This window comes from Marmota monax, unplaced genomic scaffold (assembly GCF_021218885.2).
Source record: "Marmota monax isolate L192 unplaced genomic scaffold, Marmota_monax_Labrador192_F-V1.1 WCK01_AAM20220418_F8-fsc00253, whole genome shotgun sequence".
NCBI classification, from domain to species: Eukaryota; Metazoa; Chordata; class Mammalia; order Rodentia; family Sciuridae; genus Marmota; species Marmota monax.
In genome coordinates, this window is record NW_026695237.1 from 779177 (window position 1) to 795361 (window position 16185).

The following is a 16185-nucleotide window of genomic DNA, read 5'->3' on the forward strand; positions in this document are numbered from 1 at the left end:
AACAAATATTGGCAAGGATGTAGGGAAAAGTGTACACACATATATTGTTGGTAGGACTACATATTAGTAAAACCACACTGGAAATCAGTAGTCCTTTAAAAATTAGGAATTAAATCACCATATGACTGGGCTATTCCACTCCTTGGCATATACCCAAAGATCTAAAATCAGCATAATTTAAGAATGCAGCCACATCAATGTTTACAGCAGGACAATTCACTATAACCAAGCTATGTAACTAGTTTAGGTGCCCATCAACAGATGAATTAATTTTTTAAATGTGGTATATATACACAATGGAGTTTTACTTAAAGAAGAATGAAATCATTGCATTTTATGGTTAATGGATAAAACTGGAGAACATCATGCTAAGTGAAAGAAGCCAGACCCAGAAAGCCAAGGGTCATATGTTTCTCTAATGTGCATAAGCTAGACAAAAATAAGGGAGGGGAGGGAAAAGGAGTAAGGAATTCCCAAGAAAATAGAGGAGAGATCAATGGAGTAGAGGAAGGAGATTGAGGGGGAGGCAGGAGTGGTGGGAAAAGGGAGGAATGGTGGAATGAATCTGACCTAACTTTTCTGTGTATATATATGAATATACCATGGTGAATTTCACCTTTATGTTTATGCACAATGCAGTAATTTAAACAATTATAAATAAATAGAAGAAAGATTACTAAAGTAGAAGAAGAGGATCAGAGGGAGAGAATGGGGAGGGAAAGGGAAGTACTAGGGACTGAATTGGAGCAAGTTATATTCCCTGCTTCTATAATTATGTCAAAATGAACACTAATATTATGTATAACTTAAATGAACAAATAAAACATAAAAAATAAGAAAAGCCAACAGGAAAAAATCATATGGACTTATTTAATAGGTAGATTGGAAGCCTAGCTATTGGAAATGAAGACCTAACTATGCAGAATTGAACACATGAATTAGAGTAACAAATTGTGTAAATGTGAGATGGCAAAGAGACTTGGGTATGGTAGTAAACTGGGTGGAGAAGTGACTAGAAAGATAAATCAGTTTAACAAGGTTTGGAAATCTGTCCTTGACAATAAGAATGATGCTATTCTTCTGGTACAGGGAAGACTCTTTCACAAGAATGATCTTGTACCTGCTGTTTTCACATGCTTTTAAGTCAAAACAATCAATATACCAGAGCCACACATTTTGGAATAGGATCTTCTTAATTCCTTTTCCTCATTCTCAATAATAAAATAGTTTAAATTTTTCTTTAGACTCAGAACCAAGGATGACTACCATCAACTTTTCTATTCAAAATTGTTCTATCCAGGCACGGTGGTATATATTGTAATCTCAGTGGCTCAAGAGCCTGAGTCAGGAGGATCCCAAGTTCAAAGCCACCCTCAGCAACTTGGTGAGGCCAAGTAAGAAATAATAATGGGCTGAGGATGTGGTTAAATGATTAAATGACCCTGGGCTCAATCCCTGGTACCCCCCCCCAAAAAAAATTATTTTAGAAGTCTTAGTTTAAAACAAAGACAATAAAAATAAATAAATAGTAACAAAGTTGGAAAGAAAAGCCCTTCAATTAGGTTAATCACCCCTTCATGATAAACGCTCTAAACAAATGAGGTATATACAAGGAACAGCAACCCATAAGCTAACTTCAACTTAGGAGAAAAGTTTAAAATTTTTCCTCTGAGATCTGGAATAAGAAAAAGACATCCACTTTTTTCACTCTTTTTGGCTGCAATTTTGTAGCCAAAGCAGTTTTAAAAGAGAAAGATATAAAGGGAATCCAAATTGGAAAGAAGAAAGTCAAATGATCACTATTTGCATATAATGTAATCTCCTTTATAGAAAACCCAACAGACTACACCAAAAAAAAAAAAACATTGAAACTGAAAACAGCATTCATTTGGATTGTAGTATACAAAATCAATATACAAAAATTAGCACACAGAGAATGAAACTAGTCCTCTATGACTCACCATAACAAAAATCAATTCAAAAAGGTTCAAAGCCTTAAATATAAGACTTGAAATTTTGCTACTACTATAATGCAATTTACATACAAACTACCAATGCAAACTCAATTTCTCACTTGTGAGGTTACATTTGGCAGGCATTCAATGCACACCGAACATTCCCCTGAGTTCTCCTTCTTTCACAATTCACAGGTGCCACCTTTGAATTCTTCCCAGAATTCTTTGCCTCTCAGTGATGCCTCTATAGAGCACAAAAATGGAGTATACATTTGTGGATTTTCTCTGTCAACCTACCTTGCACTTCCTTCCTGCCTTCAATAGCATCTGCTGATAGCAGGAATAGGCTCTTCTAACTCTACCTTGAAGATTAAAGAGGAACAGTCATTTGTAATTTGTGTTCAGTTAATCTTTGAACACTGGGAAGGAGAGCTGGGTTATAAATCAGATGACCAGGTAATAGGGGAAAAGTGTAAAATACTGAAAAAAGAAAGGTGCTTCCACATCTGCATTTGAATATTGACTCCATCACTTAGTATTTGTGAATTGCATCAATTATATAACTTTGCTGTAATTTGATTTTTGATTTGTAATAAAAAGGTTAAAATATCCATCTCATAAAAAAACCAACTACCTGAAAAAGAAATCAAGAAAGCAATACCATTTGCAACATCTATAAAAATATCTAAGGCCGGGTGCAGTGGTACACGCCTGTAATCCCAGAGGCTCAGGGGGCTGAGGCAAGAGGATTGTGAGTTCAAAGCCAGCCTCAGCAAAAGCAAGGTGCTAAGCAATTCAGTGAGACCCTGTCTGTAAATAAAATACAAAAAAAAAAAGACTGGGGATATGTCTTAGTGGTCGAATGCCCCTGAGTTCAATCCCTGGAACAATCAATCAATTTAGGAATAAATTTAACCAAGAAAGTGAAAGATCTCTCCAGTGAAAAACATGAAATGTCAATGAGGGAAATTATAGAGCACACAGAAAAATGGTAATGCATCACACATTCATGGACTAGAAGAATTAATATTGGTAAAATGTCCATACTACTCAAAGTGATCTACAAATTCAATTCATTCTATATCAGTATATCAATGACATTCTTCACACAAATAGAAAAAAAATTTAAATTCCATGAGTATTACAAAGGCTTTGGTAACCAAAGAATTTTAAGCAAAAAGAACAAAGCTGGAGACATCACAATATCTGACTTCAAAACATACTACAAAGTTACAGTAACTCAAACAGTGTGGTGCTGCCATAAAAGTAACACATAGACCAATGGAATAGAAGATAAAACCTAGAAATTACTCCACATTTTTACAATAAACTGATTTTTGAAAAAGGAACCAATAGTACACATTGGATAGAGAACAGTTTCTTCAATAAATGGTGCAGAGAAAACTAGATATCCACACACAGAGAATGAAACTAGTCCTCTATGTCTCACCATAACAAAAATCAACTCAAAAAGGTTCAAAGTCTTAAATATAAGACTTGAAATTTTGCAACAACTATAATAAAAAAATAGAAATACTTCAAAGCACTGGTATGGGCAAAGATTTTTTTATATGATTTAAAAGCACCAGAAACAATAAGCAAGTTAGATAAATGGGATTATATTAAGGAAAAAATAAATGGTGTGAAGAGACAATCTGCAGAAAAGGAAAAAATATTTGCAAACTACTTAACCAACAAGGGGTTAATATCTAAGATATATACAATATCTGAATATATATTTCTCAAAAGAAGACAAATAGCTCAAAAGTATATGAAAAATGCTGAATGTCAATAATCTTTGAGAAAATTAAGAGCAAAACCACAATTATATATCATCTCACCCAAATTAGATTGGCTAGCATTAAAATTAAAAAGAAAATACAAGATATTTAAGATGAGAAGAAAGGAGAACTCTTATACACTGTTAGTTTCAATGTGAAGCAGTACAGACATTATGGAAGACAGTATGGTAATTTCTCAAAAAAAATATAATAAAACTACCATGCGAGTTAGCCAATCCCAAAAAACCAAATGCCGAATGTTTTCTCTGATTTAAGGATGCTTATTCATAATGGGCGGGGGGAGGGGGGATATGGGAGGATTAAATGAACTTTAGATAGGGCAAAATGGAAAAGGGGAGGGAGAGGTAGGGAGTGGGGGATGGGGGTAGGAGAGGTGGTGGAATCAGATGGACATCATTACCATAAGTACATATATGAAGACACAAATGGTGTGACTCTACTTTGTGTACAACCAGAGGTATGAAAAATTGTGCTCTATATCTGTAATATGAATTATAATGCATTCTGTTGTCATACATAACAAATTAAAATTTTAAAATTGAAAAAAAATAACTACCATGTGATCCAGAAATTCTACTGCTGTGTATACATCCAAATGAAAGGAAATTAGTAGTTTGAAGATATTTGCACTCCCGTGTTTATTGCAGCACTATCCCCAATAGCAAAGATATTGAGTAAACTTAAGTATCCAAGAATGGATGAATGGATAAAACACGAGGTACAGGGCTGAGGTTGTAGTTCAATGGGATTAGTGGTAGAACACTCACCTAGCACGTGTAAGGTAATAGGTTCAATCCTCAGCACCACATAAAAATAAATAAATAAAATAAAGATATTGTGTCCATCAAAAAAAGTGACATATATACATAATGGAATATTATCCAACTATAAAAAGACTAACATTCTGTCATTTGCAATAACCTGGATGAACCAGGAAAACATCAGGTTAAGCACAGTAAGCTAGGAAGGGAATGACAAATAACAAATTTTCTTACTAATATGTGGAAGCTAAATAAGTTGATGTCATAGAAGTAGAGTGTAGAAGAGTGGTTACCAAAAACTTAGAAGGGTAGAGTGGTAGGAGGGTAGACAGAGACTGGTGATTAAGTACAAAAAATGCAGAAAGATAGGAAGGATAAATTTTAGTATCCTATAGCATAGGAGAATAATCATATTCAACAATAATTTATTGTGTTTCTCAAATAAAGGTTTTTAAATTTTTGCAGCTCAAAGAAATAATTAAATGATGCCTATAATAATTATGCTGATTACACATTATAATTATATAAATATATCAAAATATCAGTGTGCCCCATAAACAGATACAATTATTATATGTCAATTAAAATTTTTAAACCCAAATTATCTTATTAATAATGTCTTGATTTTTATTTCTATTTTACAGTTCCATGAAGTCTTTAGGTTGGTGATTTTGAAATTATATTATCATGGTAAAATATATGTGACATAAAATTTGCCATTTGAACTATTTTAAGGGTGCAATTCAAGGATATTAACTACATTCACATTGATCATAAAATATTTCTCACTATAAAGAGGAACTATGATGTTACAGTTATAGAATTTTATTTTGCTAAAAAGGACAAGACTGGAACAACTGTCAACATCTGAATAGATCAACAGATTAGGTAATAGTTTGTATCAAAGTTAGGGTTCTGATTTGAAAATTCCCAGTGTAGTTCTCTAAAAGAATATCAATGTTTTCAGTAAATGCAAACTGAAATACTTAGGAATTAAAAGACAGTATGCCTAAAACTTATTCTCAATTTATTTATGTTATTTATTTATGTTATTGGAGGTTGAGAATAAATAAACAAGATGACCTTTTTTTTCAATGTGGACTGTAGTGATCTCTGAAAACTGCTTCAACCTAAGTCCTCATAGTGATGCATTTAATAAGTAACCAGTGTAAAATCTGTTATCAGAGTATAAAAGTACACAAATCATCATAGCTAAGATTAATAATTATTAATATTTCTTAAAATCTAATCTTGCAGGCAAGAATGAACTCCTGTTGTGGTTTCTTTGTAGCTCACCACAGACCTTGCACAATAAAATACACATGTAGGCGCACGTGCACACACTCACACACACACACACACACACACTGCCTGCACCATACACAACATTCCATTTCTCTTCCACCACAAGGAACCCTCCACTCTAGGATGGATATCCCTCAGAGACTCCTCTGGCTGCTGTCATTCTGCCTAGTACCTGTTGCTGCTCTTCAGACCCATAAAGAAGTATATGCGACAGAGGAAAACTGAAAGATTTGTAATTCAACTTACTTACAGAGCAAGCACCAAGCCCCCTGACACCTACAGGCTCCTCAGCTTCCCTCTGCTTCTTCTAATCTCTTTGTTCTGTAGATTACTTAAATGGCCCCTCTATAAAATGACTTTCAGTTCCATCCAGCAGGGACCATATCCTTTTCTGAATGTGAACAATATGATTCCTATATGATTCCTATACTCTTCCACACACTCTTGTTCAGCTTGTATTTTTTTATATTTACATGTATTATCATAAGAGACTATTTTGTGTATTGAATTCTTATCTCCTTAGCAATATGATAAATTCACATTGCTCAGGAATCTTTGTTACCCTAACACTGAGTTCAATAATATTTAATAAATACTAGGAGATGCCCACATTTTGCTAGTTAAAAAGGGGGGAGGGTACCTAATCTAAGCAATTTATTGCAACATTGACTTAGCTTGATGGAAGAGTATTAATGAGGGTCAGCATTTTCTCTCATGAATATTGGGATACCTATCTGAATTGTAAATTTAATGAGATTATCTCTTTAGTTACTGATACATGAAGAGCAAAGGAATTATTCTTTCTTTGTTCTTTATTTTTTTTATTGGTTCTTTTCTTCTTTTTTTTTTTACAAGTGCTACTGAATCTTCAAATCCCTTCTTCATTTTCTGAGAATAACTCTGAGAAATGTAACTTTTAAAAAAGGTCTTAAATTCTTTTAACATTTATTTGTGGCACCAGTTTTACAGCAGTGATCTTAGATAAAATAGGATAAATTTTAAAAGTCAGCATAATAATATAATATACTTTTCTTCTAGTTCATGTGTGTGATAATCAAGGTTGAAAATGGAAATTTAAACCTGGACTGGCTCTGAGAAAGAATAAGAAGTTTATTGTCAATAAAATAAAAGTCAGAATTGTCAAAAAGAAAGCAAAAATCCCTTTGGAGGCCTTAGTACCTTACTAACAGGGATAAGTTGCTCACAAACACAGTAGCGAGAACTGGAAATGGAAAAACTGGTACTTCCTTAATATCCCCACAGACCTGGATAGTTCACAGAGTGACCAGTCTGCCCTTAGCATGAAAATGTCCATGGATCTGCAGAATTTTTAACCACCCTGATTTGAGTCAGTTTCCTACCACTGGGCTCACTCAGTCCTTGCTTATTTCCAAATATGCTGAACTTCAGTTTCCAAAGAATGCTGAGCTATGTACTCACCCTTCCCCTTTTTGTTATAAAAGCCTCAGTTCTGCTTCATTCCAATAAAACATTTGTTCAGTTTCCAAATTGAATTTGTGTCTTTCATTTCTATTTAACTTCATTTGTGATTTTGATTCAAATCATGCAGCATCAAAGGCAACAGACAAGAAAAGCCCTCTTCTTTATTGCTAGAGAGCAGTGTTACTTGAATCAGACATTTTATTCTTTCTGTATAAAACTTTTTTCATATTTTTCTTGAGAAGGTATGTTTACACTTTGGAGACATTCATGATTCAAAAATCTAGTAGTCTATAAATACAGGGAGTCTAAACCTCACCCTTTTCCTAATTAATTCTCTGTAGAAAGACCTAAGGGAATTGGATCCACCCCATAAAAAGTTATCAAAAGTCTATACCTCCCACTCTTTGATCTTAGCACTCTGGTCCCATCAGGCAAACTATTGAGGCTAAAATTCCCGAAGGCACTGAACTCACAGAGATTCTCACAGCCACACAGATGAAGAGTGACAAGACAGAGAGGTAGATCTGGAGTCTCTTCCCTCCAAATCGCTTCCTGAGATATTCCGGCATGGTCATCACCTGCAGAGACAAACATCAACAGGAATTCATCTTCAGACCTATTGCATTCAGATTGTTCAACACTCGGTAAGCACCTATAGGCAGTTAAATACTGCACATTGTGCCTTGGGAATACAGAGATCGGAAAGGCACATTTCCTTGGTAAGATGACAAAACCAGAATGAATACAGGCTCTGGTAGCAGACCATCTTGGGTGATCCTCCAGCCCCAACATTTACTGGATGTTATGATCTCTGACAAATGACAATAGTTTTGAATCTCTATTTTCTCATCTGTAAAGGGTTTAATTAAGTACCTACAAGAACACCAAATACCTGGTAGACCCTCAATTCAACAAGTAATTTTTATTTTTACCAATAAAGTTGCAATCCATTAAAAACAATATTACTTGCAAATAATGAATAATTATGATTATACAATGCACAAATAATTGAAATAATTGCAAATTTGCACTTGGGTATTTATTTTTAGGGATTATTTAATCATAGAGAATACCATAAAATTGCTATTTAGATAAATACTTGTGGTTTTCATTACTGAAGTACAAGATTAAATATATAATCTCTTATCACAACAGTGGTATCACCTAAAGGCATAATTTATAATTAAAAGGGAAGCAGGACTAAAAACCTGGCCAAAGAAAGAGTGAAGAAAAAGTGTGTAAGATGTATGCATGTGTGTAGCAACTGCTTGCTTAAGATATTAGCATGGATAAAAGAGAGCCAGGTGCTGTGTATCTGGCAATGCGGAAAAGGTCTCAGGAGTATTTCAGAAATCTTCAAGGCTGCCCCTTCCATCACAGGCCCAGAAGCTTAGGAGGACAGAATGTTTTAGGGACTAGACCTGGTGTCATCTCCATGGGTTTGCTACACCAGGGCCACCTCAGTAATCTGCTTCACACAGCCCACTACATTGCTTTGCTGTCATATCAGTGGCTTAATTAGAACCAACACAGTTCATGCTGCTACTACAAGGAAGCAAACATTGGGTCTTCGTGGCAACCATATGGTGCTAATTCTGCAGGCATTCAAAGTACAAGGACTATAGAGTAATGGGGACAGATTTCAAAGGAAAATCTGGGAAGCCGGGAAGAGGTTGGCCACAAGGATGGAGACACCAGAGTCTCCACTGGGACTATGACAGGTGGAGCCACACCAGTACGCTAGAACTGTAAAGAGAACAGCAAAATGTAATGTCATCCTAGAAATGCTATAGGAACTCAACTCCACTCCCTAAGATACCTTATGGACAACAGAACCTAGCAAAATCACAGCAGCAAATTCTCCTGAGGTCAATTTAGAGGCTAAGTATTAATGTTTGACCTGCTGGATTTTATATTGCTGGGACCTGTGATTTCTTTCCTTTGGCCAATTTCTACCCTTTGGAATTTGAATACTTATCTTATCCCAGTCCCACTTTGTATCTTGGAAGTAAATGACTATTTTATTTTACAAGCTTGCACTGGAAGAAGTTTGTCTTGAGTCTCAGATGAGACTTTGGACTTGCACTTTGAAGATGATGCTGGAATGAGTTGTCTTGGGGGCTATTCCCATGGAATGAATATACTTCACATTGTAAGACAAAAACTTTGAGGGCTAGGGAGAGAAGTCCATGGTGTGGTTATGATTTATCTCTCAAAGGTTCATGTGCTAGAAATTTTGTCCCCAATGTGGTAGTGTTAAAGTAGTAGAATCTTTAAGAGGTAGAACCTAGTGGATTGCAAATATGTTAAAGTTCCACTCTCATGAATGGATTAATTGATTGATCCTCATAAATGGATTGGGTTACTTCTTGAAGGAGTGAGTTGTTACAAAGCAAGCTCACCCCCACATGCTTAGTCCCTTTTGCTTGCAATCATTTCCATTTCTTCCTCTCCACCATGTTGTGACACATCAGAGATCTTCACTAGAGCCAAGCAGATGCCATCACCAGACTCTTGAACCCTAAGAATTGTTAACTAAATAAATCTCTTTTCTTTAAAAAGTACCTAGCCTGAGGAATTTTGTTAAACAACACAAAATGAACCAAGATGGAATCCTAAAGGCACAAAACTCACCCATGTCCAAGAGAACTCATTGTTCTCCTCATCATCCACTATGTTCTCCTCATCATCCACTATGTGGCTTCCCTCTGGAAAATACACCTGCTCCATTAATGGTGTCCTCATGCATTCAGGTCCTTCAAGCTTCAAGCTTCAGAATTGTCCTTATGCTTCTCTAATAAACAAGCTTTGCATAACTCTTATTTACAATCACACCTGTCACCCCTACCCCCAAAGCAGTTTCCCTTCCTTTCTCCTTCCTTCCTACAGCCTCTGAAGCAGGTTTAAATATCTTCCTTTGTGAATCCCCTCCTCAATTTTATTGTCAATTCAGTTGTCCACTTAGTTGTGTGAACAGAAATTCTTAAAACATGAATCTGATCATGACCCTTGAATGCCTGAAACCTACATTGCCCATTTCTAGGAAGACACAGGGCACAGTTTTTAAGTCTAGAATACATATCAGCCTTTCACAATGGAATGCCACCCACATCTTTAGACTGATCTCCATCTCCACCACCCTCCCACATATACTCTCTATTTTAACCAAAAATTAACCTCACCTACAAATACTCCAAGCTTAGAAATTTTTAGCTTCCATGTATTATTTTCTCTGACCATCCATGATCTGATTTTTCTACCTATAAAAGTTACTCTTATCCCTAAGTCTCAGGTCAGGTCACTTCTGAGAAGCTTTCCGTAAAGTACATGGGTGACCCCAGCTTCAGGACTCCTGTACCAGGCTGACTTCTACCGTGGTGGTAATTATGCAGGGCCACTAAGGTTTCTTACTTGGTTGTAGTTGCATTCTACACTGGGAGCCCTGCTAGGCAAGGAATTTGGTTTTTGTCACCTGTATGTTCTTAGCAGTAGACTGCCCAATTCATGATTGAAAAGAAACAATGAATGAATAAAAGAATGACTGAAAATACACCTGAGAGATTTACCTTGAACACGGGAAGATACTCACCCCTCCCTTGATGTAGATGGGGACAAAGATCCACCCTAGAACCAATACCATATACATGCCCTACAAGAAACAAAGAGTAAAGTTAAAGAGGCTTGACTTATGTAGCTTATTGTCATGATCTCTGAGTCTGAAAAAAAAGTTTGCTTAGATCCTGTCTCATTCAAATAATTATGATCCTCAGTAAACTGGGATTTCCTTTCCTGTGTCTGTTTGGCTCAGAAGTTCCTTTTCTAAGGCTGAGAATGTGAACATGAGTGGTTAAAAAAGAGAGAGAGAGAGAGAATAAGAGATCTGAGCCCAGATTGGCTACTAGAAGATCATACACTTTTTGCCAAAATTTCTTATTCTTGCCAAAATTATACATAATATATACATAATATATATTATGAGTGCATGTCTGTTTCTTCAACTGGAATGTAAGCCTTACAAAAAGGGATCATTGTTTTACAATATTTTTGTTCTTCGAATCCAGCTCGGGGCTTCATACATAGTGTCTAGAAAAGAGAGAAAAAAGTGACAGGGAAATTGTGGTGGTCAACAATAAGAAAGGAATTTGGAGATAGAAGAATATTCCTAGTGACTTTGACATTTTGCTATATGTATAATACTGATTGCAATATAATATAGCATTATATGCAATGTTCACAAAGAGTTTTTGCATATATAATTTATGCCACTCTCACAAATAGGTAAGGCAGGTATGATAAGCACAGTTATTCCTGTCTTACTGAGGTGAGAAGTGAGTATCATAGAGATTAGCAATGCCTAAGGTCACAGACTAAAAATGGAACACCTGAGTTATCTGCAGCCTGATAATCACACCCAGTTGGACGTAGGTCACTCTGAACAGGACTCCAGAGGCAGAGTCCACAGCACTATCAAAACAAAACTCTGTCCACAAAGTGTATCCGGATGCTGGGTACATAATAGAGTCCCTGATATTACTAAAATAAAATTAGGGGCAGAATTTTCAATGAGAGAGGCAAAGGCATTTGTGATGACTTAAGGTCACTTTCTGAGGCCATCAAGGGATGATCTGTTTAAACTTTCACTAGGATAGAACTTTCTTTAACACAAGCATCTTTCTATGGCCAATATGTATGCACAAATGTATATAAATACCAGAAAGGATAAAAGAACAAGAACAACAAAAACAAACTCAGTTTACTCAAGAAGTATTTATGGCACATTTATCACATATCCCAGCCATGGGATAGATGTAGGGTGGTATGAGTGGAAGAGAGGACATTGTCTCTGTCTTTAAAGAACTTAGGGTCTGATTAAGGGGACATGGCTTATACTAGTGCAGCAACAACAGAACCATTCACAAAAGGATTAAGTGATTCAATCACCAAGTCTTATAGATTCTGTCTACTATCTTTCAAATCATTTGCCTCTCACTCTACCATTACTGCCTCCATCTAGCCCCACTTGGACCATTTGTACTCATTCTTCTGGCATCTATGCCAAGAAGCTCCCTTGACATGTACAAATACTACCCATCTCCTATGAGAGGATGTGCCCCTATGAGATCCCTCAATACACTGTCAATTCTTCTCTCCTAACACTTTCTACACTGTAGTGAGTGCATTCCTGTTTCTTCAACTGGAATGTAAGCCTTACAAAAAGGGATCATTGTTTTACAATATTTTTATTCTTCGCACCCAGCTCGGGGCTTCATATATAGTGTCTAGAAAAGAGAGAAAAAAGTGACAGGGAAATTGTGGTGGTCAAGTGAAAGAAGGGATCCAATCATATAGAAATGACACATGTGGTGGGAATAGCTGCTTTACAAACATCTCAAAGGTGAGTAATAATGTGACTGGAATTCCCTTGGCAGAATGGGATTACAGAGGTGCTGAAAGTTAAATAAAACTTAAGGAGAGGAAAATTAAAATTTTTTCAAAACCAGAGAGAAGTATAATTTCTACAGACTCCCTGAAAAACCTGGGGTTTGGGTTTGATTAAAATATCTTGATATGGGTTTGATTTAAAGAAAAAAGCCAACGATGTCACTTACATTCCATTCATCTACTACAACAGCAATTCCTGAAGCTGCTGCTGACCCAGCCAGGCCCACAAACTGGTCACTGCCAATGTTACTGGCAAAGAGAGAGGCACCCATCTGGAATGCAAGAGAACAGGGTAAGGTTGGGATGAAAATATCCAAATCATACTTCTTAAAAACAGATAGCTGTTGACATGTTTCTATCACTACTCCTTAGAGCAGCGGTCAGCAATCTATGTTCCACGGGCACCATTTTTTGTATGACCCATAAAGTGAAGAATGTTTTTTTTTTCATTTTTGAGTGGTTAAAATAGTTAAAATAAAAAGAAATTTTTGTGAAAAGTGGAATATGAAACTTAAGTTTCAGTGCCCATATATAATTTTATCAGAACGCAACCATGCTTACTGGTTTACACATTCTCCTTGGGTGCTTTTATGCTAAAATAGCAAATTTACATGAAATCAATATATAACCCATAAACAATAAAATACTTAAAATATGGCATTTTTCAGAATAGCTTTTTTACTCCTGCCTTAAGGGATCATTAATCCATCTATTTAAAAGCTCTAAGTTGAAGATGCCCTTGGTTAAGAACTGCCAGACTTCCTGTCAATTCTTGCCTCTTGAATCAGCAGCAAGGACCACAAAGTTTATTAGAAGGGAATTCCTCTCTATCCTTCCAGCCACACATCCTTCTTTTTATTCATCTATCTTTCCTTTGAATTATCTGCTCTTTTTAAGATTGACAGATGAAGAGAAATCCTCTGAGTGAGCATAGATTAACAGCAGTCAGGTCCAAACAAAATGTATGTTCCCAACTTTTCAGACCTCTGTAAAATCACTTCTTCTATTCAGATATTTGGGATCAGAGAAGTGATTGAGCTGATTTATGATTATGTATTTTATTGAGATTTGAATGTTTCATAAAACAATACTAAGAAGGCAATGTCTGATTGGACACCCCAAATAAAAACTGATTTTCAGCTTATAAATGATCTGTTTTGTTAATCCTGGGCAGGTCATTTCCCAATCTCCATTCCCTTTCATACTGTTTACATGAGTAAGCATATCTGTGAAAAATAATTTACTGAGCACTTGCTTACAACCAGTTCTGACACTCTCCAAGTTCATAGGGAAAGATAAAGCCTCTGCTGAAATGGAAATCTGACTAAGGGGATGGGGGTCACATCAAAATGCAGAAATGCAAAAGATCAAGAGTCAAAAATGCATCACTATTGACACCATCACAGGGAACACAATCCACTATTAATAAGTGCATAGAACATAAGGAGTAGGCATTTGGGGCAAGAGTGGATTAAACAGGGAGTAAGATAAGAATTGAAAGAGGAGAGGCTATTTCAGACAAGAAGAGCATCATTAGCTCAGGATTGGGAGAAATGTAGGAATGTGTGGAACCAGTAATAATGCAAGGCAGAAGATTTTTGATGAGGATCAGGGGTAAAGCACATGAGATAAAACTGAATTGGGGGTCCTTAAACTCCAGACTAAACCCATTCACATAAATGATGACACTATCTTTTTGCGCACAACCATGAGGCCAGAGATCTAAGAAAACAGCCAAAACACATCAGAAATGATCAATATTACTACTGTTTTCTTTATTCAATCTTAAACACAAATACAGGAAATTTATCTCCATGAAACTCTGCCCCACTTACCGGCCACCAGGACATATCTCGACCAGCCAGGAAAAAGCCTCCAACAGTGCCTTGGTTGGTCTTCAGCATCGCCTGAGCAGAAAAGAAGACATATGAAGGTAAAAGAACTGCAGATGCACAAAAGACCCCAGAGACCCTCTTCTGGCCAGGGTGCTGACAACAGTGTTTTCAGCGTTCCTGCAGAGAAAAACAGTTCCATGAAACAGTTCCCTGTTAAAACAAAAATTTTTGGAGGACCTCAAAATATAGGTTCATAAAGAGAATTGAGATGACTTTAGTAATTCATATTTCTCAACTCTATCCCAGCTGCTCTGTTTAATTTCATTTATGAAAACAATATGAGGTATTATTCCAACTGTGATTGAAAGGAAATTTGCAGCCTTAATCTCATTCCTAAAACAAAAGCATAAATGTACAGGAATTATTAAGTGTCCAACTCACTAAGCCAGAAAGTGAAAACCATCAAATAATTATGATATAATAAAAATAACATCTTTGTTCATTATGCTAAATGTTGGAGATGCTAAACAAAATAAGTCTGAAATTCCAAGTGCTGATTGTTCAAATTACAGAGTTGCTAAGAGGAAAAAAATTCAGTAAAAGCATTATTTATGTCACACATCACATGCAAGAAGAATGATCCAAATAGAAAGAAATGACATTTGTGAAAACTGTTAATATTATCTCAGTTTTTCATGCCATACTCTCCTACCCTGAAACATTTTCCCCCAACCCTCGTGCCCAAACTGAAGCCCATTGGGATCCCACATACCCACAGCCCAACAGCCATCACCACAATGAAATAGACAACAATGACAGAGATATCTGCAGCATTTTGGATGTGCCCTGACAATGTGGGCAGTTCTGGATTTTCAGCCTTGGTAGTGGGGCTTAATGTGCTGCTGGCCATGGCTCCAGGCAATGCTGTCCTTATCCCAAAGATAGCCCCTTTCTTTATGTAAGCACTGAGTTAATGATCAGCCTCAGCAGGTAGAGCAAGATATCAGAGTGAGTTCCTGGGCATGGGGACCTTTAAACCTCTCCTTTGAATCCAGGCTCTGAGACCTTGGTCTTGTAGTGATCAGTGCTAGCCTAGGTAGTGACAGACCCAGACTGATTTTCTCTTAAAATTGGGAGCCATTTCTCCACAAAGCCATAAAAAGATAATTTCAGCTTTACTATAAATTACTGCAAATTCTGAACTAGTTTAAAATGCCTGCCTGTGCCTTCAACTCACCCATGCCTGGCTCTCTCTGACCAGATAACGGCCCTCTCTGAAACTTTAGTGACGCCTCACAAATCTTGGCCTTCCCTGGCCAGATAATAACCCTCTCTGAGGCTCTAATGACCTTCATAAATTCTGATGCCGGGGCCAGAAAAAATATAAATTAGCCTTTGTGTTATGCTCCTCAGAGTTTTGTTATCTGTAACTCCACTTTGTATAACTTTCTGGGCTATAAAGCTGGGCTGCAAGAAAACTGTGGGGCTATCTTGTTCCCGCAGTTTTGGTGGGAGAGGCAGCCCGGCCGGTCAAAATAATAAGCTTGCTTTAATTTGATTTTAATTGGAGTCAGTGGTCTTTTCTTTGTGCCCTGGTCTAACAGAAGGAGGAATAGAAGTTCATTGGATTAGACAAAAGGGA

General features: G+C 36.5%; 1 protein-coding gene across 1 annotated transcript in view; it reads right to left on the reverse strand.

The window, feature by feature from the left end:
• LOC124089444 (solute carrier family 5 member 4-like) overlaps nt 1–15480 on the reverse strand; it is a 50599-nt gene extending 35119 nt beyond the window's left edge. Inside the window, exons 1-5 of the mRNA XM_046439484.2 lie at nt 15316–15480; nt 14544–14615; nt 12876–12980; nt 10856–10915; nt 7740–7844 (exon numbers count right to left, since the gene is read on the reverse strand). Of these exons, the coding sequence (XP_046295440.1) occupies nt 7740–7844; nt 10856–10915; nt 12876–12980; nt 14544–14615; nt 15316–15453 (480 nt within the window). The 5' untranslated portion in view covers nt 15454–15480. The remainder of the gene's footprint in view (nt 1–7739; nt 7845–10855; nt 10916–12875; nt 12981–14543; nt 14616–15315) is intronic.
• Nucleotides 15481–16185: the final 705 nt, after the last annotated feature.